General features: G+C 42.2%; 1 protein-coding gene across 1 annotated transcript; it reads left to right on the forward strand.

The window, feature by feature from the left end:
* Positions 1–1600: 1600 nt before the first annotated feature.
* Positions 1601–26831, forward strand: LOC141734583 (feather beta keratin-like). The gene is made up of 2 exons (XM_074566488.1): positions 1601–1822; positions 26514–26831. The coding sequence occupies exons 1-2, from the start codon at positions 1625–1627 to the stop codon at positions 26829–26831; spliced, it is 516 nt and encodes a 171-aa protein (XP_074422589.1). The 5' UTR covers positions 1601–1624.
* The last annotated feature ends 936 nt before the right edge of the window (positions 26832–27767 follow it).

Raw genomic sequence — 27767 nt, forward strand, 5'->3', positions numbered from 1 at the left:
GCAGCCTGTTCCAATGTTTGACAACCCTTGTGGTGAAGAAATTTTTCCTAACTGCCAATCTAAACTTCACCTGGCACAACTTGAGGCTGTTTCCTCCTATCGCCTGTTCCTTGGGAGAAGAGACTGACCCCCCCTGGCTACACGCTCCTTTCAGGGAGTTGTAGAGAGGGATAAGGTGTCCCCTCATCCTCCTTTTCTCTAGGCTAAAACCCCCAGTTCCCTCAGCTGCTCCTCACAGGACTTGATCTCTAGACCCCTAGATGGCAGTTCATTTGCTAAAAACATTTGTGGAAGCTCTGAATTTCTCTCATAAAAGGCTTTTGAACTGCAAGGTAGGGGAGCTACTAGCAAATGCTTAACTTTGTTACCGAAGACAGATTTCAAAGGTGAAATACCACTTTCTGTTGTGTGAGGTTTATAGAGGAATGAAAACTAAACTAGTGGCGTATTTCTTTCCCATTCATACTCTGCGCCCTGTGCCCATGGGTCAGTGATGATGCTCGGGGTGATGCACAGAGCATGCACCCTGCAACATGGCCAGGGCATTGACCAGTGCTGTCACCTTTAGGTAGCCTGGGGGCATCCTTCCCCCTCTCACCTCAGGGAAGCTCTGCAGCATGTAGTGGTGGTTGTGGCAGTGTTAGGTTGACGGTTGGACTTGATAATCTTAAAGGTCCCTTCCAACAACCCAGACAAATCTATGATTCTGTGTATCAGAGGGCTGTGTGTTTCTCCACTCTGCCAGCTGCACCCAGATATTCATGTCTTACTTTGGGCTTCGCTCAAAGTGCTGGAAAGGTGCTCTGTCCTGAGATAGGTGTGGTAAACTTGGAGCTGAGCTACCTGAGCATTCACAGGGACTGCTCTTACAAGGGGCAATTGCCAGGGACTCAGCTTGGTCCTGGGGAGTGTCAAATGTTCAGCACGTGTTTAATGACATGGAGTAGAAAAGTGTTCCCAGGATTTTGTAACATTTGCACTCAAAGAAGAAACATGGAATACCTATGAGCAAAGATAAATATACTATAAATTCAATTGATAAACAAAAGAAGGAAATGATTATGTGGTAATGAAAACCAGAAGACATACTTTGGTACATAAAATTTATTTGGAATGAGACAGCTTTTCTACAATTCTGGAACAAAATCATACAGACTATAAAGACCATCTTTCCAGGGGTTCAGTAAGGCTCTGGCTAATCACCAGGGTCAAAGTGTTACAGTCTATAAAAAAATGTTTTTTTCTCCTTTAGCACAGTTGCTGTGCGCAATTTCTAGCATCCTAAGTCACCTCTCTAAACTCAGTGCCAAGAATATAACTGAAATAAGACAAAGCACAATGTAAGCAGATGACTAAACCGGAAAACTAGAGGATAACAGATCTAAACTAAAGGCAAAATGAGAATATGCACACATGAGCCTGCCTTTCCCAGGTGCTGAGCATTTGCAGCTCTCATTCTTTTCAGCTGGAGCCAGGCAGCACCCAGCACTGGGGCTGGAACCTGTGAGCTCCACCCCCAATTTACATCTCGAGTTTCCTTTGTTGCTTCTTTAAATTACTCTGTGCACACCAGGCATGAGCTTTAGTATGTCCGCCGTTTCCCAGAGCGGTATGAATTGCATGGATGTGTCCATTGGGAAGAATAGGTGTAGGAGTACTTTGGGGCACACCGTGGCTCAGGTCGGGCAACGATCTTGGGGGCAAGTTTCTCCACTGCTGCGTCCAGCCTCCCCGTCACCTCTGCTGGCAGAGGTGCTGCAGCAGGGGGCTCTGCCAGGGCCACCTCGGAGGGCTCGGATGCTCCCACGACGGTTTGCTGCGGGTAGGTGGTGAGGATGGGCCCCGGGAATGTGACAACGACGGGTGGTGGGTAGATAATCACCCGGGAGTCACCGCAGGCCACCACGCAGGGCTCGTTGCTGCTGGTGGCCAGGGGCTGGGGACACTTTGCCTCGCAGGGGTTGGTGCATGCCAGCTGGTTGGAAGCCATCGCCTGGCTGTGGCAGGGGAGTGCCTGCAATTTGTGTGCAGAATTAAGAAAAAACAAAAAAAAGGAAAAAAGAAAAAAGCCACTATGCACTTAGTTATTGCCACTTGTAAGCTTGGCTGTAAGAGATCTTTAGACAGAGATAAATCCAATAAAGACAGCAGTTGAACTCCTCTCCTTGTATCTGCCCCCTTTTACTTAGCCAGCACCCATTTGTCCTTTTGAATTTGCTGCTTTAAGCTTGCTCTCTTTCCTTTTCTTCCTCTGGGAGCAAAAATCCTCCCTGTTGTGTGCTTGCTCTAAAACAGCCATCTGCCCCAAAACCTTCCAGTCCTGTGTAATATTCCTGGAGACAAGTCTCAACCTGTTCCCCCAGCATCTCCCTTCCTCCCACACACAGCTTCTCAGAGCAGTGCCTGTGGTTTGCAGCTGGGGTGTAAGGCAGCGAGGGAGGTGAAAAATAAAAATCTGTATTTTTCAATAGATTTAAGTGCTGAGTAATCTGTTTAGCAGCCTGCTTAATTTCCTATATTATTTTCCTTGTGGATACCTGTTATTATCAGGCACTAAAATGTTCCACTAAAACGCAGAAAAATGAATGGCTAAGAATAAATGGGGGGTTAAAAATACTGGTTTAATTGGTAAGACATATCACTTAAAATATTTATGTTGTGGTGATATTATCAACCCAAATCAGAAAATTGTAGCTTCAGCTAGGGTATACGCATTGAATAGTGTTTATTTCTGTCTTCAGATTAAATCTTCACATAAAAGCTAGCTCTCCATGGTATAGCATTGCACCTTTTTAAAAAAACCCACACTTGTAAATCAAAGATAGCTTATAGTGATGAAAAAGGCAAAGGTATTATTTTATTCTCAATTAAGTCCTGTGTGCTGCAGTATACTAGAACTGCAGTCCTTGAGACCATTTGGAAGATGAGGACCAGGGGAGGTGGCAGCTTTGCAGTATCCTTACAATAAGTACACAGAAAATGCAGGATGTTTCTAAAGCAGATGGTGGGTGATTTGGAGCTAATCTCTGAAATCAGTAAGTCTTATCTACAGAGAAGCAGTATACAGGATGCTAAAATACGTAGCCAGCAACACTTTCTGTATATAAACTATTACATTGCCAAGCAGAAAGTAAAAAAATCCTGAAATCAACTTTCCTCCACTTTAGGAGCTCAGTGCTGTTTTGCCCCAGGGCCAGCAGCATGTCGGGACCAGGGAATGGGCAGGGCACTGGCTTTTGGGGCTATTTACTTGTCTCAACTATATTCAGGGGAAAGCAAAAGTATCCTCAAATGTACCATTGGGGGGGGTGTGGGGGGGTGGGGGTGGTGGGAAGAAGGCAAAACCCATGCATATCATTTCCCCCCAAATACCCTTAGGTTAGAAAGTAGCTTTGACCTGAGAAAATGCTTCATTTAATTTCTGTAAAAACACATTGAAATACTAGCAAAGTTTAAATAGAGAAAAACGAAAGCTTATTTCCAGTTACATTAAGTAATAATATCTAATAATCACTTAGTGTAGCTTGTTGCAACTTCAATTAAATTAGCTAAGGATGTGTAGGTTACAAACAGCAGCAATGCTGCATGTCTATAGCTACACAGAACTAGCTTCCAACAAGGATTTTACTTCAATAGTTATAGAATCACAGAATCATAGGATGATTATCTATGAAATCCCCCCCAACCTAACAACTGCTGGATCCCATAATTATGCTACATATGCAAAAAAAATAAAAATAAAAATAAAAAATGCTGAAATCTATTCTCAGAGCTCTTCTGAAATTTTTTCAGAACTAAGAGACTGAAATTCCTAATTCTCCCATAAAATTAACAGCCCAAAGCAGTCTTGAAAGTCCCTTGCTTTTATTTTTACATTCTTTATCCAGCATAGAAGGCATCTGTAGAAAGATGCTTACTAATGCCTCTGAGAATCAGAATATTTATGCAGGATTTAGTCCTGATTTTAACAAAATTCATGCTAAAGCAAAATTAAACTCAAGGTTTTTATAGTGGTCAAATCGGACTTACTCAGTGTACCGGAGAGAACAAGTCAAGAGAAGTAGCTAGAAAAGCCTTGCGTGGAGAGAGTATTTATACCCTTTCTCAGATCGCCTGGAGGAGCTGAGACACCCTTTGTGTAAAGGGCCTTAATTACTTATGAAGCAAACTTTGTTGCATGTATTAGTCCTGTAGTTGCAGTAATTGTTTTGCTCGCTGTTTATGATTATCTAAAGCTGAGTTAGGTAATAATGCAAAATGCAGATGGTAACTTGCAAGTTCTTTTCATCTTGAAATTTCCTGGTTTCACTCCACTGATTTCATTAAGAATTCAAACTACACGAAGAATTAATGGACTTCTGGTGACTTATCTTTGCTAAAAGCATGACTGCACAGGGAGTCTCCAAGATGTCAGTGGCACAGCGTGCCAGCACACACAAGATTTACTTTCCTTATTGGAAATGCCAGCTATTATCTAGTATTTATCTCCATGCCTAGATAAATTTCTAGAAACATAGGGCTTGTTTTTCATCTGATATGTTGTTAATGGAGTTTACAGAGGTCTTCTTGCCTAAGCCAGAGGAAGTATCTGGTGCAAAAACTTGAAAGAGCAAAACTGTCACAGAGTTATCTTTTAAATAAAAATGAAGCCATCTCCAATTATGAAGCTTAAAATGAGGAGTTGATTAAATAAATGTTTTACATATTTCATTCTGCATGAGGTCAGAGCAGTCTCCAAATCCACGAGGATGTTATTACTATTAACATAAAATAATTTCCATGTATGACATACTAACTAACAGATGTTTGTGAACTTCTTTGAAATCTCATTTCTTGATGTCTCCAGAATATTCCTGATAAGCTCCACAGCCCAGGAGATCTTTAGGGGTGCCTCATAAAATAAGAATAATTAATGCCATCGGTGCATTGTGTCATAAACACATGTATTTAAATGTGCTTAGCCTTTTTCTGCAAGAAGCTTCCCTCTGGAGGGAAGAGTGAACTGATTTCTGGGAAAATGGGTGTACTACATGTGCACTTGGACAAGGTCCTCTTGGTGGCCTCTGCCACTGGAGGGAGCCTCTGTGTCCATGGAGCCTCCCATCGCGCACAGCACCTCCTGGCGCAAAGGGCTAGAACTGAATCCCTCAGTCCTGGCTGGGGCAGTGCTCAGTCTGTGGGCATGTGCCATGGCAAAGGTAGCCTCAGCTTTTCATGAGTTGGTCCTAAGAAGGTAGGATGAACGTTGTGTATGTCAGAGGAGCTCACAATTCAGCTGAAAATACAGTCTGGATTATTATTTTTTTTTCTTCTCCTCCCTAGATTTTCAATATCTCTTGGTTCTTTTTGGTAATTCCTAACTGGAAGACCACTCCCCGCCAAGGATGCGCCCCAAAATTGCTGTTTCAAAACATGGGTATTAAAGCACATATAGTAAGCATGAAATTCAGCCCTACAGAAGGATTCTAGTTCCGCACCCTGGATTCTCTTCCCGATCGATCTCTGTGGCATTTCGATGATTCCTGAGAGAAATCGGAACTGAATGCTGCTGTCATATTAAGATGCAGTCGCTAAACTACAACATAATTAACTCTTCAAAATTCTCTTATAATATAGTAATACTATACAGAATTTTCTTTTTTTCCCCACAGTTTTTGTGTTGCGCTCTGGAGTGACTAACAAAGGGAATAAAGGGCAAAGAGTAATGCAGACTGCACACACCACAATATAGAATGTTAATATTGTCAGTGCCTATTAATTTAAAATTGTTTTAGAAAATTACATCCTTGTGTAAGGCAGGGACGGGATAATAATGACTTTTACCTAGCTAAGATATGGTTTGTGTGGCCAAACCAGTTCTGTTCAACTTCAGAGCACAGAAATTTTGTTTGTAAAGCTGAGTCAGGAACACTTGCTAATGAAGAAATAATCAAAGGAAAATGCTTGGGGATGGATTCTCTGCTGATGTTGGTCTGCAACATTCATTCTCTTCACTTCAAAGAGGCTCTACTTTCTTACATCATCTGAACACATATTCTATCAGCAAGAATTCTGCCCATTAGGCAAGTATAAACTGAAATATAGGTGCAGATCTGTAGTAAGAGTCAATTATGTATTAGTGTCTAGATCCACTGGTTTTTACACTATCGGAAACTGTGGCTTTCTGATTTTATACAAACTACGAGTGAAAGTTGAATAATCCAAAATTTGAGGCAATGAATCATAAGATAATTAGGACAAGGCCAGAAATGACCTTGATATATCTCCTTTAAGGTGATGCTATTGCCCAACACTAGGCGTCACCTACAGCTATTATCATAATACAACTATTTGCATAGGCAACATATTAATAAGTGTTTGTGAAACATTTTCAGCCCTCAGAACATTCCCATGGTGTTTAATTATGCAGGGTGTTTCCAGAAACACCTCATAAATCCTGATTTATGGCAGAAAGAGCGTGATTTAACAAAACTCTATAGCTACCGGAAAAAAAATAATGCGTGGACTGGGTATATGACAGGGTGAAGGATGGTCTTCTCCAAGCATATTTGTCAGATCAAGAGAACAGACCCTTTTCTGAAGGTCTTTTGATAACATTTGGCAGGTAAAAAGGGGAAATTTTCAGGTATGATGGCCTCATGATATGCGCTGGCTGGCTTCTTGCTTTCCAGCCTTGTCAGGACTCCCACAGTTTTGGGGGGCTGGGGTTCACTGGCTTTTCTTTGTCTTTACCACACCATTTCTAGGGCTTAGCAGAGTGACAAAGAACCCCTAGATGCAGTGGGAGAACCCAGGACTTTTTCTTCACTTCTAGCTGGGATTAAAATAGATTTTGAATACAGAATATAACAAAGAACTGCCCACAAAATATCAGTTGGCATGAGAAGCTTAGAGGAAATGAATGTTGAAGGAGCACAGAAGGAAAGGGAATGAAGGGAGTAGGGCAGAAGAAAGACATCTCCCTCACCATGTGCTGATCAGAACTGTACCGAAATGTATCGCAATACAACAAAATTGAAATGCTGGCTTGTTCAAAGCAGGAAAGCAAATTATTTAAATTATCTACAATCTGTTTGGAGTAACCTACGTTGCATGCTCTCCCTGATCCCAGCAAGTATTTTTTTCTTTTTGGTTAAACCTGTTTCTTGCTGCGTAGGTGAAAACCAGAGTCATGTGGTCACAAGATGCTGACTTAACTCCGTAATATTTGGTCCCCACAGCTCCCTCTGGTTGCCCCACATGGCATTACACGACCTGCCTCATTTTCCCTCTAAGTCTTAAGTTTCCCGTTTCTCACCCAATTCCCAAGCACCCACCCCTGCTCTGCACCGTACAGCATTAGGCAACAGCATGTAGGTAACAAACTGGTTTCCTTCTGTCATGTGTAAGGTGCTCAGTTCTTGTCTTAAGTGAATTGTTATCTTTCTTCAATATGCATATAAATATTGATGCTGAAGATGCTATTGATGCTGGAGTTAAATCCAGTTGGTGTCCAGTCACAAGTGGTGTCCCCCAGGGTTCGGTGCTGGGGCCGGTTCTCTTTAATATCTTTATCAATGATCTGGATGAAGGGATCGAATGCACCCTCAGTAAGTTCGCAGATGACACTAAACTGGGCGGGCGTGTTGATCTGCTTGAGGGTAGGTTGGCTCTGCAGAGGGATCTGGACAGGCTGGACTGATGGGCTGAGACCAATGGTACGAGGTTCAACAAGGCCAAATGCCGGGTCCTGCACTTGGGACACAACAACCCCATGCAGCGCTACAGGATTGGGGCAGAGTGGCTTGAAAGCAGCTCGACAGAAAAGGACTTGGGAGTGTTGGTGGACAGCCGGCTGAATATGAGCCAGCAGTGTGCCCAGGTGGCCAAGAAGGCCAACAGCATCCTAGCCTGTATCAGGAATAGTGTGGTGAGCCGGACTAGGGAAGTGATCATCCCCCTGTACTCGGCACTGGTGAGGCCCCACCTCGAGTACTGCGTTCAGTTTTGGGCCCCTCGCTACAAGAGGGACATTGAGGTGTTGGAGTGTGTCCAGAGAAGGGCTACAAAGCTGGTGAGGGGTCTGGAGGACAAACCTTATGAAGAATGACTGAGGGAGCTGGGGTTGTTTAGCCTGGAGAAGAGGAGGCTGAGGGGAGACCTTATCACCCTCTACAACTACCTGAAAGGAGGTTGTAGAGAGATGGGGGCTGACCTCTTCTCCCTGGTGACAAGTGATAGGACGAGGGGAGACGGGTTCAAGTTACGTCAGGGGAGGTTTAGATTAGATATTAGGAAACATTTTTTCACTGAAAGGGTTATTAAACATTGGAATAGGCTGCCCAGGGAGGTGGTGGATTCACCATCCCTGGAGGTGTTTAAAAAAAGGGTAGATGGGGCACTGAGGGACATGGTTTAGAAGTGGCTCTTGTCAGGGTAGGCTAAAGGTTGGACTCGATGATCTTAAAGGTCCCTTCCAACCTCAACAATTCTATGATTCTATGATTCTATGCTGGTTGGTTTCCTGGAGTTAGATAAGACCAGACTGGGTTATATGTACATCAGCTTTATATTACCTGTAATGTCATAATCAAAACGAAGGCTACATTGCGTTGGCTATGAAATAGCAACATAAGGGACAGTCCCTGAATGGGATCACATCTTGGATCATCAGTCTGACCTATTGAAGGATGGGGAAGGAGCTATTGTCACCATTTATAGATCAGGAACAAATGCATGAAAGTAAAAGGCTGAACTGACATTCCAGGTGAGCACAAGTTAAGGAGAAGATGGAGCTGGGCCATTTGTGGAGGTGTGTGGCAGGGGAATGAAAGGTGATGGGTACAAACTGAAATGAGAGGCTCACATTGGCATAAGGAGGAGGGAAAAAAAATATAAAGAAAAAAAATGCCCATGAAGGGGATCTTCAGCATCATAGTCTGAATTCAGAATTGGTCCTGTTTTGAAGAAAAAGGTGGATGAAAGACCTAAGAAAATGTTAGAAATAAAGAATTAGACCCTCAGCTGGTGTAGGTTTGCTTTATCAAGCTTTAACATCTCTCTATCACTTTCAGTTATTTTATCTGAAATGTCGTGTGCAGATCTGAAACACGGCTTTAAAGAATAGTTGTTTCCTGATGAATAGGGAACATACAGCATCAGACTTGGCGTATAAAAAGGAAGGACAGTTTTCAGTTGTGTGGCATCAGAGCTTGCTGAAACACTGATTTATAATACTGTAGTGTGGTGTTTGTAGAAGATGATGTACAACCTTCCCAAAGTTCTTTGAAAGTATTTGTGCCCAGCCTTCAACAGGATGTATTTAACAAGTGAACTTTTCCCCCGGGGGAATCCCACATATTCATCTCAAATTTTAAAGACGATTTATGGCATGGAAACCTGAAGTTATTTAATCAGGAACAAACCACAGGAATGTAAACAAATTATGCAGGAGAATGAAAGAAGTATTTTTAGCAATCTGTGGGCGTAGCAGCTAAATCTGATGTGAGTCATCCTGTGTCCTCCCTGGCAGACCTCAGACTTGGGATGGCTACAGGGTGAGAAATGCTGCCCAGTACCTGGACCTCAGCTCCCACATACCTGCCCTGGGGGGGTGACTTCTAATGGACATTGAAGGACTCAAGGCTCGAGAGCTAGAACTAATGATATATGGACAAAGTATCATGAATGGAACTTTTATGCATCATTTAAAATGATGTTATTACTTGACATTTGAATGTAAGGAGTCAGATAAGATATGGTTTGATTCATCCCATTTGTTTGTTCCGATGTTTTGTGCAGGAAAAGCAAAAACATGTTTGAGATGAGGATTTTCATCTTGTTTCTTCTCAATAACTGTAGGCAGGTGTTATTGCACGAAAGTTCCTTGAGAGGGCAGACCAAAAACTTGGTATGAACAATGTAAAAGAAGTTGCAAATTTAGGAAATAAGGAAAGAACAAGAATGTAAATACTAACAGCGGTGTCTCCTGGTCCTGCACCTAGGAGAAGCTCTCTGAAACTGGAGAGGGAAATTGAAGGATGTTTGAGAGAACCGGGAACGGAGAGTCTGTTGCGTGGGAAAATTTTGGAAGTGATGAACGATCCCTTTGCACATTCAAAGCTTATTATCAGATGCACCTGAGCTAGATGAATAGCTCCTTGATAGTAAAGATCTGATTCCAGGACATGTAAATTGAGTCACATGATATTAACTTTATAATAGGCACTTTACCTATGTAAATCAATACAAAACACTTAAGAAGTATTTCAAAACTCTTTCCTTGAGGACAGTTAGAGATTTCCCACTGAATAACTTTGCTCCGGCCGACCCTCAGAGAGGCACTTCCCATTGCTAGAAGCAGTTGGGTGTGTAAATCTGATTAAATCAAAACCCAGCCAGTATGGAAACCGTGCAAAGCAATAAGAACAGACTTTTAGTACACAGTCTTGGCCTGAGTGATCCTTCCTTCCCCTTCCTGCAGACCACGGCCACATGGAGCTTCCCAGCACTGACACCAGTGCTGCGTGCCCCTGCCCTCCTTTAGAGCATGGCTATTGCCCAAAGGGCTGGCCCACATTGCAGCTGAGTGTGTTCACAGCAAAATTACCTGTGGCTCATATGTAATGTCACTTATGGTAACGTTGACTAATGTGGGTTTTGCACAGAACCTTGCGGAAGGAGAAAGAAAGGACAGACCACATCGCCTGGTTGCAGGCTTTGGTCCAAATGAGGAAGGATCTTCCAGTGTAGGCAATAGGACAAGCATCGTGGCTAAATCTGTAGGGCAGAAGTGGTGGTGGTAAACAGCGGTGTGACCTTAGTGGTGGATGGCAGCTACGAATGATCCATTTGTTGATCTGTTGTTAAATAGACCTTTACTGGAGACACGTTCATGGGGCTAGAGTGTTCAAGGGTACCGATACTCAAAATACATGAATATATTTGAGCAACCTCGTCTAGTGGGAGGTGTCTGTGCCCAAGGCAGGACCATTGGAACTAAGTGGTCTTCAAGGTTCCTTCCAACCCAACCATTCTATGGTTCTATGATTATGTATTCATGCACAAAGCAAACTGAGCATGACGCGTAACAGATTGCTGAAGGGAAGAGAGATATCTGGATTCCACTGTTCTGGGATTTGTCCCGCACACTTTAAAAGGCATTGGGGTATGCCTGGGGCAATTTGTTTAAAATAAAACCAGCTTTTTATGGAAAAAATGCAAAATAATGATCTCACCTGAATAATGATGCTTGCAATCCTCATACAAGTATTTCTAAAGTGTAGGTATTGCTCAACATTTGGATGCCTAAATCTGAAGGCAGAAGCTTAGTTTTGCAATGCTCTGCATGTGTACAAATATAATTAATGTTTATGAAACATTCTGAAAACTGTATTTGTTATTACTGAAAGGATCATACAGGAGCCATGTGAAGCTGGGTTTGATTTATGGAAAAAGAAGTTGCGGATTTAATTTGCAGACTTCAGGAACTTGAGTAGATTAGTATGGAGAAAATATCCTGGGGGATGGGGAAGGCTGTTGGAAACACAGTGCCCTGGAAATTATAGTGGGGAAAAGGTCCTTGTGTTAAAATCTTGTGAGGTAGCAGCTTCTGTCTCTGACTTAAGGCTGTGGACTTTGATGTAATTTTTCATGGATTTACTGCTCCAGGCCCAGCCAAAAATTGTCCACTTTTTAAAAGGTCCTTTTTAAAAAAATAAATACATTTGAAAGCACAGAATTACAGGGGAGGGGGAGGAGTGATTGATCCTTCTGAGTCACAGAACATAGATAATTAAAAGCAGAATCGCTCCTCTGCTGGGCCCGCAGTGTCTCTTGGGGGAGAACGTGAGCCCATTAATAACTCATTAGTCCTAGCTATTACCGTGTGTTGCCCAATATACATATATTCTCTTAGCACTATTAAGTTGCATTGCAGATTCTTCTTGCGCAAGTGGTCCCAACGATGTAACTCAGAGAGGGTTATAGTGCCCTGCTGCTGCCTCTACATGCTTGGTCAATGATTTTTGTCCTATTTTTGGGGTATAGTCTTATGAGTAGGCTGTGAAATTCATTCCAGTACTTCAATTAATCAAAAAAATCAGCATCTGCTGAGGAGGCACCTGCCTGGGAAGGAGTGTGGAGGAGGTTTCATGGTGCTCCATGCAGCTTTCCATGAACCTCTTTGGAGGTGGACTGGCACTGCCCTGCACAGGGTACAGCAGTGTCTGTCTTCCATGCAGAAATACAGTTTGGATGAGTTCTTGAAAAATGCCAAAGTCATAAATATTGGGTGGTGCTGTACATGTACATGCTGTGCATGTTGGCATGGGTGTTGAGCCTCAGGAAGGGGACGATGCCACCTATGGTGGGACTCACAAGGGTTAAAAAATGAAGTGTAGAGAAAAAAGGAAACCCAAAAACCTCATGCTGCATGACAATATTTAATGGGAAAGAGAAGCTGAATATACATGCGCAAAATTAGATGGATAAGATATAATCAGAAGAGTTCCAGGACTTCATGAGGGTCTACAATGAATCTCCAGTTGCATGATTTTGCATAGATTGTTTTTTGATCAGAAGTATTTTACAGAGAAATCTGCGATTACAATTGCTTGAAGTTATTTTTTTGCCCTGGCTTGAATCAAACGAGATATAGGCAGAAAAATAAGCTGGGAAACCATTACATCACGGGTCTAAGCAGAAATAAAGCACAAGAAAGACTTACGAATGCTAATTTTAAGAAATGCCAAGTAGAGCTGATTTATTTTTTTTTAATGGTAAATGCTGTTTTAGCAAAATATACAAGTGAATATGAAATTTGATAAAATTTCATTTTGGAACCCAAGATTTTCAGTCATGTAATTTTGAAATATTTTATGCTTTTTATTTTGAGAGAAATTGACAATAAAAAGTCAATGTTGGCATAAAAACTTGAATTTATTGAGACATACATTTTTATCAAACCAAAAATATATTTTTGAAAATCTTGTTTCTTGGAAAAATTCTATTTTTTTAAATTTCATCCTAATTTTGAATAAGATCAATAGTGGAATTTCAATTTCTTGCAGATTGGAAATTCTAGTCCTCATGCAGGTCTAGTGTCAGGAAGCCATGCTTTTATGGACTCCACTGGGAACTGTGGGAGCTCAGCACTTCTATGATCCATTATCCATAAACTTAGCCGTGATCTGTCTTACTGTTCAGTTCTGCTTTTCAGTTTATCCACAGATATCCATGTTGGATTTAGGTTGGCCTGCAAGTTCTATAACAAAATGGATTGGAAAAGTGAGGAGAAAAAGGATTAAAGTTTCCTGTCTCATAAAATGATAATCCTGAGTTACATGCCGTCCCAGAACCACACATACCCCTAAACCCGGGAGATCCCTTGAAACCGAGTAAGTTTCTGATATCGAACAACGCAGTAGATCCCACTATGGTTTGCTGGGGGAAAGTGGTGAGAGTTGGGCCAGGATATATCACAGAATATGGTGGTGAGTCAGGGTCCACTATGTCCACTATTGTGTCGGGGTATTTAATGACACAGGTCTCATTGGAGGTGAGGGCAAACGGCTCAGGGCATATCACCCCCGGCGGCAGGCAGCACTCGTAGGGAGACATGTGGGAGATCCAGACCTGAAACACAGGAGGAGGGGAGAAAAGGCAGTCATTAGTCCAGCAAGACACTTACGCATTAGATATCAAGATTTTGGGAAGAGACGGTTGCGTGCTTGATATTGTGATTGCTGGCAAAAGGGGGAATTACAAGGTGCAAATAGCTCAGGTGATAGATAAATATTTGTCCAGTTTCCTTTTCCCATCCAGTAACTCTTCTGCTTCTTAAGTAACCCTTTTGAACTTCATTGTTTCAATATCTGATGATATTTTCTAGATCACCACTATTTTTATCCTAAAATGCTCTTGTGCTATTTCTTTTCTTCTCTTCTCTTCCCAGGATTTTCAACGTAGTGCACTGCTCTGTCTCACTCCTATTGCCTAGTCAAACCCTGCTGAAAGCCATAACCCCTACTCAACTCTATGTTTTAAACTTCAATTTTAATCCTCACAGCACTGGCAAAACCAAAACATGGGGGTGAAGCTAGTTACCTCATCTCACCTGGTTAGAAGTGGAACAGTATGATCTGGGATGGAGATCCACCCATCTTTTATTAGTCTCATTAAATATTATCTGGATTACATTACCTTATATTTGAAATCACACAGCTCTTTAAAACTGTACCTGATATCAAAGCCAGATTTTCCTGGGCATTGTATAATTATAGATTACCAGGCAGTTCTTGCCCTGAATTGTGCCCACACTAATTAGGCAAGGCAAACAGAGTGAGGGAGAAGTGATAATTTTCTTCACTTCATCAGTATGAAACTGATGTGGAAGAGATTAAGGGCTGGCATAAAGGATGGGCCTGAACTGATTTCCCAAATGAGTACCACCATTTACCCCAGGGGTCTGTGCGGGAGAGAAAATTCAGGGCAGATTTCTTGTGTTTCCATCTAAACATCTAATTTTAGCCGCACACCATCGTTGCCTTCTCCAGTCCTCAGGGCTGCACCTTCAGCTTTTCCCAATTGACCCCATGCCTTTGACTTCAAGGTAAGAAAAAGGCAACAACAACAGAATATTTTTACCAGCTAAAGAGCTGGGTTGGAAATGGCTCATTTTGCCTTGGGAAAAAATCGCTACCACAGATCAGTCTTAAGGGTAGGGATACTCAAGTGGTCCAATGCAGGCGGACAATTTGTCAAAACTTATCCTAGTACTCATGAAAAGAGGGGATGAAGGAGCATTCCTTCTTGTACATTACTTCTAGATTTGGAATTCAGCACTATAAATAGTTTTTAAACAAACCCAGTAGTATAGTGGCTTTTTAGTAAGAAAAAAATTTGAGTTCCAGTCTCTAGGATTTTGAAAATATTTAGGACAAGTTCTCCAACAGTTAAAAGACACCGTAGCTTCCTTGAAGACAGCTGAGGGTGAGAACATCATAGAAAATTATTTTTTAAAAAATGATAATTTCTTTATTGAAGCCTAGTCTTTACAATATGAAAAGAATGCTTGCCAGTATGAAATTATTGGGACTCTTTAGAGTTCTGAGGGCTTTTATATGCCATGCCTGGTGTAAATGAACTTCTGTCCTGAACACTAACGTAGTTTGCCAATGCCAGCTTTCACCTCTGAAGTGTAAAACTTAAATTGACTTAAAACTAAAGAACAATAGAAAGTATATTTCTGGAAGAATACCCCCTTTCCACTTCCTAAGTTTAACCTATCATTTGATAATATTTAGATAGCAATAAGTAATTGATTCAAAATTGACTTACCCGGATCACCAAGGAGAAGAGTTTAAGAAAAGTGATTAGAAGAGTTCTACGTAGCAAATGCTTTTATACACTTAGTCAAATTGCCTGGAGGATGTGACACCCTTTTTGCATGAAGTCCTAATTAGTTGCAAAACAAACTTTGCTGCATGCATAACTTCTGCAGGTAATGAAACTGTTTTGCTCTCTGTGTTTGTTAGCTATTGGATCTTCACATAGCGTGCTAAATACATACTACAGCCTGCAGGCAGGATTCACTTTAACATTTCACAGGTCAAAAAGAACTTGATATACTTCATTAACCACATTTCAGTTATATCATGAGTTGATCAAGCTTTCTTTTGTTGTTCCCCCCCTCCCCCCGCCCTTCCCGCCTCAAATTCGGTCTGTGAAAGGGATTCAAGGGAGCACCAGTAGCACTATTTGCTGTCAGGGAACAGGGTTTTATTTTCATTTCCCAAATCTGGCGTGTAGTCCAGTGTGGAAGAGAAGAGAGTTTTCCTCTGAAATGTCTTACAGAGCATTAAACTTAACTGTATTCAGCTGTTATTTCTCACAGTGAATATTCACGGATGAGGAGAACAACTCAATAAATTTGTAGCCCTTTTCCCAATGCGACCGATCATCTCTCATTGGATGGATTCCTCTGGAAAGAGCTCGGTGTTATCTAACATACACTTCAGGCTTTACAAATAGCGCTTGCACAGGGTTTAAGTGGAGCATGTGGATTTGTTTCAGGTGTCTTTGCAGGGTTTGACCGTGTTGCAATTAAAGTCAGGTAGATGCCACCCATGTTTCTCTGCCACTGACTCAAAGTGAAGTCACAGAGAATCACACAGCTGGGTTGGTGGTTGGATTTTTTTTTTTCTTTTTTTCTTCCAGCTTTTTGACTGTGTTGAAAAGGACAACCTCATAGGAAAGGGAAGGTTGCAACAGACTGTGCTCTGAAACTGGTGTTTCCGTCCAGGCTGTGTTTTTCTGTGACAGTATTAAGGTGAAGGCGGGGCGGGGGAAGTAAGCAAGAAATAGCTCTATCCTGATGAGAATTTAATTTAACACAAACAAGAGACATAAGTTTAATGCAAGACTATCAAAAAATTGGAGATAACGGGGGCTGTCAGGTTGTCAAGACTTTTATGAATGAGGCAGACATGTAGATTTAAAAATGTTTTTATAAACACTTTAAAGAGGAAATCAATATCACAGAAATATTATGTTGAAGATGGAGAGGGAAATCAGGATTCATGTGGAAACAGCTTTCTGAAAAAGCCACTACTTAGTGCAGTTAGGAGATTTTTGGCTGACGTGCCAGCTCATAAAGCAGAAACAGGTTTTTTTAATGCATAAAAGCTATTCTTAATTAAAATCTTATTGTAATACCAGGGATAGGGATCACTTAAATATTTGGGGACGCACTTAACTAGTACAATGCATCTCGCTGTGTTGCATTAGCGTACCTGACACGCAATTCTTTATCTGCATAAATGACTGGGAATCAGTCTGAAAGCTTTTGTTCTGTTCACAAGTTCCCGTAAATGCTTTTGCCTCAGGACCCCTACTAACATCCTCCCAAGCTACAGATAATTTATGATATGAAGACAAAATTTAAGTAAATAATAATTATGAACAAAGGAATCCTTCCTCCCAGTTTGCAAGGCAAGGAAGGGACGATGCCATCTTCCTAGCACCGCACAACCGCTGCCCTTTGCTTTGGATATGAAAAAGAAATAACAATTTTGATAGTCTTTGCCATGAGGTTCCAGGCCCTGATGGTTGCTTGAAGACAGTGTGGAATTAAAAAGGTTTCTGGGACTGGAGTAACTGAGAAAAGTGATCTAAGGAGAGAGGACTCCAGCAGGGACTGTCCTGTTCAGAGATGCACCAGCTGCTCTCGAGAAGGTAAATAAGGCTGAAAGGCTGAAATCCAGAATTTCATGAGAACTTTACAACCCTGGAGAATGACTGGAGACAAGGCTGCTGCAAGTTTGCATAATTTATTTGTAGCTGATTTTTCCTGTGGTTTGGTCCCTTTTCCCCCTCTCTCTGCTCCGTCCTGGTTAGGAACCTTCGCACTTAGACTCCCTGCTAGATAAATCGTGCTCCTGCCCACACATCCGTGTGCCTCCAGCCCTTGGGGTGGTTACCGGGGCATTTACACTGATTTGTCTAAAATATTTCAACATCAAATCTGTCTGCTTGGAGCTATGGGGTGGTGGTGGGGAAATTGCCTATTCCTTCTGCATAACATACAGCAGATAAAGCCTTTCCTATTTGTTAAGGCCGCTGTTCTTCAGGGAGGCAAAATATTTTATTTTATTTATGAAGTGCTTCACTTTTTGCTGGAAGGTGGCCAAAAAAACCCCAACTCTGGAGTAAAAAGGTGTACGTGTGTTTCACACTTACCAATGTTTGGACTTTTATTTTTTGAGTAAAATGTTATTACATATTAACCAGGTTGTTTTTTAGGGCCATATTAAGAAATGGGGAAAAAATGAGTACAGTTTTCTGATAGTAGACTTTTTGAGGGCCCCAGGCAAAAGGGGAATAAAGGCAGGTGGGAATGGCCTAAGATTTACCTCTAATTAATCTGCCTAAGCACTTCTCTGACACTGAGGAGCTGTGGAACATTAAAGCTGTGCTGCAGGATTAATTTGGCTGAAGAGTCTCATATATATATATGGGGATTTGTATATGTTTATTTTAATCCAGAAATCATATAGTAAGATTCTGGTTCTTGCAATTTAATCATGGAGAGAGAATACAATTGGTTGTATCAATATAAAGTCCACACAACTTGCGGCTCGCAAGCCAAGTGAAGATAAACCTGAAAAACTTGTAGATAAAAAGAAGTATCAAATTTCTAACTGACTGTAAACCACCACAGGCACTGTTCTTGGACAGGAGAGCTGTCAGTGCAGTAGATCCCTTAATTACTGGGATTGTGCCAGTAGCTGAGCTTTATAGACAAAGCAGCGAGACACCCGGTGATGGTCCAGGCGTGGAGCCCCCACAGCAGGAGGGTTGCTGCCAAGGAGCCCAGGAGCGGTGGTGGCTTTGGGGTGGCAGCTCCTTCCCTGTGCCCAGGCAAGCCAAGTGGCCCTGGACATCACCTAAACCAGGGCAATGCCCCATGGAGGCTTTTCCACAACCGCAAATTGGATATGACCTCTAACAAACATCACAGGAAGGTAGCTGGAAATGCCTGGCAAGAAAAGCCTTATCTGCCAACTATGCTCGTCTTCTGTAGTTGAAACCTCTTGTGTCATTAATCCAGGCTTAGTGTAACCCGTGTTCCTTCTCTTTTCTAAATACTGTCCCAAAGACAGTGCTTTGTGTTCATTCCATCCCCTTTTTACAGCCCCTTGTGCCATTGTACATTGTGAGACTCCTTGAGACTTTTACTCTCTCTGCAGTTTTGGGGCACTATATAAAATGGTACCTCGCACTTCCCTTGCAACTGAATTTTTCATTGCCTTTGGCAGATTTTAATTCTAGTTATTATCTAGGTTTAATAGTGAAGCACAGTAGCTAAATGAATTGTCAGAGGTCACTTGGTGAGCAAATGGAACAGCCTGGAGTAAAACAGGCTTTCCTCATTGGCATTTATCATATTATTTATAATTTGAATTCCAGCAGCTCTTTGAAGTCTTAACTGAGATTGCACTGCATTGGGCAAACAAAGGGCAAGTCCCTGCACTGAACAACAGGCGTTTGGACTGATTAGACCTGAGAAACAAAAGAGAAGGGATTGCTATCTCTTTTACAAATGCAATATTAATGCACGGGGATTAAGGGAGGGGTTGTCAGTACGGAAAAGCAGAGTGAGCAATTTTTGATATGTCCTGGAATGACTTTTCCAGTTTTACATAGGAAATCTCTGGCAGTCAGGAAGTAAACACAGACCCGAGTTTTAATAAATTATTTAATATTAAGAGTACCCATTATATTCACACTCTCCCAGTGCTGTTTTCACAGTAAATGGAGGGTTTTGGTGTCACAGCTCAGTCTCTAGGATGGCTGAAGTGCGCACAACCGCAACTGAGACAGTGGTTTGGACATCGGGACATCCTTCTCCCTGGGACAGCTGCGTTTACAGGAAATATAAGAGACCTGCAATGGAATCTGAAGAGATAAGTATCCAAAGAGATTAGAGATCCTAGCGTAGTGGAGATCCACTTGGTCTGAACAAAAGTAGCAATTCAACCGGGCTGGAAATTCTCAAACTGTGGGTTATTTTTTTTTTCCCCCCTACTTAGAATAAATAATAAAAATTAACTTTTTTAAAAAATTTTCTTTTTCTCTCTCCACAAACTAAAGGAAAAAAGTACCAAGGTTTTCAAAGCTGCTTAAAGTATCTAAGAGGATAGGGAGGCTCTGCAGAGAGGCTTGGATAGATTGGACCGATGGGCCAATGCTAACAGTATGAGCTTCAACAAGGCCAAGTGCCGGGTCCTGCACTTGGGCCACAACAACCCTATGCATCGCTACAGGCTTGGGGCAGCGTGGCTGGAGAGCTGCCTGGCAGAAAAGGACCTGGGGGTTCTAATTGACAAGTGGCTGAACTTGAGCCAGCAGTGTGCCCAGGTGGCCAAGAGGGCCAACGGCATCCTGGCTTGTATTAGAACTAGTGTGACCAGCAGAAGGAGGGAGGGGATTGTCCCCCTGTACTCAGCACTGGTGAGGCCACACCTTGAGTATTGTGTCCAGTTTTGGGCACCTCAATACGAGAGAGATATCGAGGTGCTGGAGCGAGTGCAGAGGAGGGCAACGAAGCTGGTGGTGAAGGGCCTAGAGAATAAATCTTATGAGGAGCGATTGAAGGAGCTGGGACTGTTTAGTTTGAGGAAGAGGAGGCTGAGGGGAGACCTCATCGCTCTCTACAACTACTTGAAAGGCCATTGTAGAGAGGTTGGTGCTGGTCTCTTCTCACAGGTAATTAGTGATAGAACAAGAGGGAATGGGTTCAAGCTGAAGCAGGGTAGGTTTAGGCTGGACATTAGGAAAAAATTCTTCCCAGAAAGAGTGGTCAGACACTGGAATAGGCTGCCCAGGGAAGTGGTGGAGTCACCATCCCTGGATGTGTTTAAGACTCCTTTAGATGTGGTGTTAAGGGATATGGTGTAAGGGAGAACTTTGTAGAGTGGAGTTGATGGTTGAACTCCATGATTCCAAGGGTCTTTTCCAACCTAAATGATTCTATGACATCATCCCTGTTAAAATCCATGGCTTCATTTATGTATTATGAAACCTAAGATGTCCCTTAAGAAATTTTCAATTACCAACGCCTGCAAATTACTAACTATGGAGTAATGACCTCTGTTAAAAAAAATACCTTTTAAATTAAAATTCTACATCAAAAATCATCCCTCAGGTAATGGTTGGTTACCAAGGAACAATGGTATCAACATGGACTTTTCTGCTTTTCTAAAGAGAATTGTTAAAGAAGGAAAAATAAAACCAGTAAAGGAAAGAATAAGAAGAGAAATAGGAGACCTATGTTGTATGAACTTTCTTAAACTGATTGAAAACTTAAAGAAGCCTTTTGTATGTGAGCGCCTAATTAGCTAGTCAGTTGTTTGGAGTTTTTTCTAAGATTAGGTTCTGCCTACTGCCTGTGTGTGTCACACCAGCCTGATTTGCACATTTTCTGAGCTTCACATTCTGCTCATGTTCTTTCACTAGAGATGGAGAAGAGCCTAATCCTTTGCTCAAATTGTTCTCCAGACTCCTCTAAGAAGACCTCTGAGTCTTTTGAAAGGGTCTTTATTTTGTTATTCCCTTAGCAATATGAGTAGTCCAGCTCTTTCTGAGACCCACTCCCCTAAATGCAAACAAAATTAAGCCCAATGTGGAGGTCACACGTGCTTATACAATTATTCTCTGTCTTCACACACAGCTAGTGAGCAAGTGCGTGTTTGGGTAATTTCTGTATCAGTATTGTCTTAGAAGGTTCAGGTTTTCTCTGCAAAAAGTTTCGTCTGTTGCCTGTTCTGAGAAATCTGGTAGCAGTGCAAAGCCAGTTTTCAAATAAAAATCAAACAAAAATGTAGTATGATGCAAGCACCTTAATACGTAACTAGAGAATGTGCATTAATAACCTTGTCATGTATTTCAGGGTGACTTTGTAACTCTGTTTTAAAACACTGCAATCATGCTGGATACTTAAAATATGATAATAAGTGTTTTGCATGGATAAATCATTAATGAGAGTTTGCAAAGTGCTTTGAAATCCTTTAATCTGAAACTTCCGCGGGCTGTTCCCAATGACTGTCATTGCTTTGGGATCTTTACAGAGACATCTACTTTACAGGAATTATTTAGATGATGAGGACCAAAAATTGAATGACTTTTTAAATAAAGGAAAACACGAGCAACTAAGAAAACTAAATGCTTTTCAGAGAAACACGGTGGAGCATGAATGCTTTTTTATACTGGAATCTCCCAATCTTCCACAAGCGAAGGTGGTATCCAGCAGTGGCAGTGTCTTGCCCAAAGAGACTTCTTTGCAGAGTTACGGCAGATTGTACATTTAACCTGCAAAGGGAAGTTTTTTACACCCGGCAACAAATGTAATCCCAGCATTAGTGGAGAAAGTGAGTTCCCTTTGCTGCTTATCACCCTTGACCAAAGACCTGACTGCTAAGACTGTCTGCTGCAAAATCATGCCACCTCTCTCACGATAGGATCCAGCTGCTTTGGAGTATAGGAGTACTAAAATTAAGGAGAAAAGAGGAGCAATTTCTTCCCTGTAATCCCTCCTCTGAAACCCCCATGAGTCTGGCTTTGGAGCTGTCTGAGCTGTGAGGGACGTCCAGGGAGACAGAATTAAAAAGAAGTGACCCAAACCACTCCTGCTTTACAGCGAGAGCCAAGGTTCGCTCCTGTGGAAAAATGATGAGATTTTCATTGCCAAAGGAAGAATGCAGATTTTTAGAAATCATTTGCCTTGAAGACACTGCATCTCAGAGTTTTTCCAAATTTTAAGCCGGAAGTAACTAGTAGTTTTGAAAGTCTGTTTATGCTCCCAGTCCATCTGTCTACAAGTATCACAGCTAAATACAATTTGAGGGGAAAGATGACTGGGGAGCAAGAGCATCAGACCACTGATGGGCAGCCGACTAAAAACCCTAGCAGTTGTGCCATTGAAGAAGAGATGGTCCTTGAAATGCACTCACAGAAAAGGAAAATAATCTGTCACTGAGGATCCTGAGAAAAAAATCGATTAAAATTATAAGGCTTTATCCTTCATGGTAGAAACCATTGCAATGACATCCAAATCCATGGAATGGAGTTTATCTGCATCTACTGGGGTCCAGGGTCACCTGAGACTGCAAGGGGTGAGCGGGATCTAATATGAATGCAGCATAGGAAATAAAATAAAAAAGCAAGGAATCATGACCTGATTAGGAGTAGATTAGTGGAATGACATTCATGACTTTGATCTGTTTATCTTAAAAGGATATTATTACTCAATTCGTGGCTGTCTGAAGCCAATACCACACTTCAAGTATAATAACATGTCACTCGGCATGTATAAATCATTAATGAATACTTGTGATATGACATTTGATCCAAGGAGGACGCAGAGCTTCCTGATAAGAGTTACTGCCCCAGGGATGCCTCCAACACACCTCATAATTTAGGAGGGATTTAGAGAGAAAAATTGTTACTGCTCTATTAGAGAAGCAAACAAGTAGCAGGCAAACAACTCCAGACAGGAAATCTGGCTGTAGGGAAGGGCAGATCTCAGGGTACCAGAGACACTTTCCCTGACTCGCTTGTCCCATGGGCTTACGGCTTTTGGCACAACAGCCCAAAGACAAGATACGTGGGGACAAAAACGCCTTTGTCATCTTTGGTGGCTGCAGCTTTTCACCCTGATTCTTACTGGCAGACCCTTTAATCAGGGTTGATGCCCAAACATGCATCCCAGGGAGCAACCAACGCTTGAGTGCAGAATGCCACTTTATCTACCAGAAAGGGTTAGAATGGCCAGAAATGTTATTTTCTAAAGAACAGGAAACAAAATACCAATTTCTGCCTAGACAGCACATTGAAATAGAAGTGATTACACTATACTAGTCTTTTTGGTGCAATAAAGTGTCATGGCAAGACACAGAACCTTCCCAGTCCAGCCTGAAGGAGCCCACTTACAGCGGGGTCACTGGATGTGGATTTTCACTGTGAATGTGGAGCAGACACAGCTCTAGCTCTGCAGGGAGGCAACTTAATCTTCTCCTAGCAGAGCTGAGGAAGTTATTTTTCACTGAGAAGGACATGCTGTGAAAGATAAAGGGAGAGAAGCAATAACTTAGGATGTATATAAAATACGTTTTTGTGGTAACAGCAGGGACAAGCACAAGACTTGTGGCAGCAGGCTAATGCCTGAGAAAATGGATGGTTTGTGTTGGTGATTTCCAAAAAGTCCATATTCCAACCTTATTTTGTTGCCTAGAGCTGCTGCATTATATAGTCGTAAGAATTTAGAGTAGCTGTCGATCTGCTCCAGAAGTTTTATAAAATGTTATTATTATGACACACACAAAACTACTTTTTAATGAAAAAATTAATAAACCTGGTTGCTGAAGCTATTAAATATTGCCTACTTAGGGAGTAACCATGACTCTCAAATTTAAAGTGATGTTATTATACAAGTGACATAACTATTTAAATTTTGTCATATACTTGCAATATTTACATAGTATAGATACTTTGTATGTCTCAACCATTAATGAATATTTGGGACTAACTTTGAAGTTCTTTCCTTTAAAGAAGCCAAAGGAGAAGTTTCAATATTGTTATACAGCCCAAGGGATGTGCAGACAGACACACCTCAGTGGCTTCTAAATATGTAGTACAGGCAAATGAAAGATCAAGATTCTGATATTGCTAGGTGGAAAACTTTAAGTGAAATATACTTTTTTGAATGACAGAATATTTCATAAAAACATTTTCATTAATCCTCTAACAGATCACTTATTCCACCTCAATGATTATGACAGGACACATTCCAAATGAATTCATTTTTTTTCTGTATTGGGTGTGATGTTTTGTAGGAACTCTGCTGTGTAGACAATTTTATCGCATCACAGTCAGTTTAATTCTTGTGTTGCAGTAGTTGTGGTGTTTTAATGAACGAAATTAAACAATTCTCTCTTCAGAAATGTTTCATGCAATGGTGTAAAAATTTAAGCTTCAGTCTTTCTTAATTTTTCTTCACCTGGTTAGCCAAAATTACCAACTCAAATTATTTGAATGTAGTATAAATGATGGTTTTCTACACCACCTGAATGAAGCATTTGGTTTTCTGTGTTTGGGTATGGTAATGAATTGACTGAAAGTATGTGTCCAAGCAATTGCACTGATGCCATCTTCTCATGTGTTCTCAATTGCTTTAATTTCTTTCCTACAGGAGAGTTGTCTGAATACTATAAGTGGACATTCTGGTTACTAAATTGTTATGCCAGTACATAAGGCCTTAGCATATTACACCCCTAATTAGACCAGGGAAGCAACTTGTTCAACAGCCCATATCCAACGCCAGATGCTGAACAGTATGTTTCCACTGAGAAAAGCTTTGTAGAACAATTCTGGTTTGCTTTAAAAAACCACCGATTTTCTGTGCTGAATTCTGAAGTCAAGTCAGTGTCTCGCAACACCTGCAGCACTTTTTCCATTGAGTTTCATCTCAAACATTTAATGGAATGTTTCGGTATCTTGCACTATCACAATCTTCACTGCTGTCAGTACATGGATGATTCAGTGTCCTGTTGTGAGACGAATTTTGTCTGTACTTTGTAGGTGTCTGGACTGTCCAATATTGTACAATGGATTTTAATTGATATCTTGAACGTGCAATTCAGTATCTGGCCAGGTAGAAGCCGAACATCAATCGAACTGATGTCAGGAGAGGATTCTCCCTACAAGTAGTTGCTCCATTTTCTGACTCCACATGAAATCATATGATATCCTCCAGCCAGACCTCAGCTTACTAATGGAAGAAGGGAAGGAAAAAACCACCCTTTGAGTCTTTACAGAAATTGCTCTGCTATTCAAGGGGCAAATTATTTTTAAGTATGGCTCGAAGTGTTAAGATGGCTTGGAAGAACACACTTTTTTAAACATTCTGTTGTTTGTTCTGATTATTTTTTTAAAATTCTGATGTTTTTGAAACGTTCTCATGCTTTGTGGTGGGAATTAAAAGTGGTTGGAAATTCCAAAAAATTAGTGACACAATAAGCTATAAACCGTGATGTGGTTTCTGAAATAAAACAGTTAATGATGACTGACAAACTAAAAATTTGCTACTGTTCAGGGTATGTGACCTACTTAGGCTTTTATCTAAAAAGAATGTTTCACTCTTAATGAGAGGTTCAAACTAGATATGTGGCACAATCCTAAGAAACAGAGAAAAATACAGGGAAGAATATTTGCATGACACATGCAAATTTTACAATTATGGAACTATCTAAGATGAGTCTCGCATCATTCTAATTTGTAAATAACCCTGTGAAAGACATGCCAGTGACAGAAATGACAGACAGAGGAGGAAAAATGCATTGCTTTCCAAGCAGAACACCATAAATGTCTAAATTACCTAAATCAAGAGTACTACGCATGGCATTATTTAATCTCTGATTATGTCATATAAAACAAGGCTCTAGGGTGGAATGGGCATGCCATAATGGGCAGACAGCATTGCAAGTACCAAATCAAAGCCTGCTTCGCTAGTAAGGAGTGTTTTCCATACAAGATGAGTTTGTTGGTAAAACATTGCATGCGCAAAGGGTGTTTCTGGGCCCAGGGCGGTCTGGACCAGTATAAAAGCCAGACCAACTGCAGGCTCCCTCATCCACTTCTCTTGCCTTCTCCTCCTCAGTGAACAAGGTAAGCAGCAAGTGCCTTCGTCTGTCTCCTTTGGCAATTTTCTCTTTGTCTTCTGCCCTCGGCGCAGCTTTTGCTGAAATGCTTGCTCCCTTGTCGTGTTCCAGGCTCTCAGCTCCTTGCCACCACCATGGGAGGTAGGAGAAGGTATTGGGCTCCCTTGGCAGGGAAACCTTGGGGATCAGGGATCTTTCATCTCCCTTCCTCCCTGTGCAGCCTGTCCCTGCTACCCAGCATGTACCTTTGCTCTTGCCGAGCAGGCTGTCAGGCTGCACCTCACATAATGCCTTTTCTTTCCCTACCCTCTCTCCCAGGTGCACTTCCGTCCCACAGCCATGTCCTGCTACGATCTGTGCCGTCCCTGTGGCCCAACCCCGCTTGCCAACAGCTGCAACGAGCCCTGTGTCAGGCAGTGCCAGGACTCCCGGGTGATTATTGAACCGTCTCCCGTGGTGGTGACCCTGCCAGGGCCCATCCTCAGCTCCTTCCCCCAGAACACCGCCGTGGGATCCACCACCTCTGCTGCTGTTGGCAGCATCCTGAGTGCTGAGGGCGTCCCCATCAACTCCGGGGGCTTTAACCTCTCTGGCCTTGGTGGCCGCTACTACGGCAGAAGGTGCCTGCCCTGCTAAAGCTGGGCCAGACGTCCAGTGAGTGCATCGACCAGGAAGCCCAGAGCCAGGTGCCCAACTCAGGACGCAGCTGGTGGCCAGGGTTTCCAGAGGGGCTGAGCACCCTCATGTCCTCCTGCAAAGGAGGGAGGGAAGCAAGGTGCCAGCCTATGTCTTCTTCTTGTGCTCCTGCTTTTTTCTCCGCCTCATGAGTCCCTGGTGTCTCCAGCTGTCCTGTGCCATGGGTTCATCCTGAAGCGAGTTGAGAGGGGCCCTGCTCATCAGCCTCTCTCCGTGTGCGTGGGAGGAAGACGTGTGTCCCGTTGCTGTGATGTGGTGCCTGACTACCAGCTGCCCTTGTAGCAGCCTGGACCGGGTCCCTTCCACCATGCGCTGCTTTCTTTCACTCTTTAGGCTCATTAAAGTTTATGCTGCATTGTAGCTTGATGTCTCCTCGTGTTCCTTCCCTTCTGAGACAGCCAGCCAAGCTGTCCAGGGGCAAATGTGATGCTGTGGAGGGGATAAGGGTGGGCTCGTAAGGGTGAATGTTGGATCTCCGCTGTGCCCAAAGGAGCTGAGTGCTCTCAAGGCCATGGATATAGGAAAAGACATGAGACCGTGGAGTGGTAGGTGATATTGTCTGAGTGTGCAAAGAGTGGCCAGGAGCTCCCACATGGGATATGTGAGTAACAACTGAGGTTGCATACTGGCTTCCAGTTGATGAGGCAAGGCGTTGACCTGCTGCAAGACATTTCTCTGCAGGCTATCGCCCAACTGGCCAAGGCTCTGATCGCATGTTACCACTCGCAATGTGACCCTGCCCCTCACTCCCCCAAGCACTCCTTCCAAACCCTGGAACTGCAGAAAGGCACAAAGGAATTGAAGGGCCACATGGCAGCCAGGGCAACTGTGTAAAAGCAAATATGAGTTCTGATTTTCAACTTTTTCTCTTTCCCA

Source organism: Larus michahellis, chromosome 24, assembly GCF_964199755.1.
Source record: "Larus michahellis chromosome 24, bLarMic1.1, whole genome shotgun sequence".
In the NCBI taxonomy this organism is placed as follows: Eukaryota; Metazoa; Chordata; class Aves; order Charadriiformes; family Laridae; genus Larus; species Larus michahellis.

Excerpts from the sequence above, each read along its gene's own strand:
- LOC141734583 (XM_074566488.1), top strand. The coding sequence starts at position 1,625 with ATGTGTCCATTGGGAAGAATAGGTGTAGGAGTACTTTGGGGCACACCG. Across the intron at positions 1,823-26,513 it reads CCCACGACGGTTTGCTGCGG|GTGCACTTCCGTCCCACAGC; the intron begins GTAGGTGGTGAG and ends CCTCTCTCCCAG.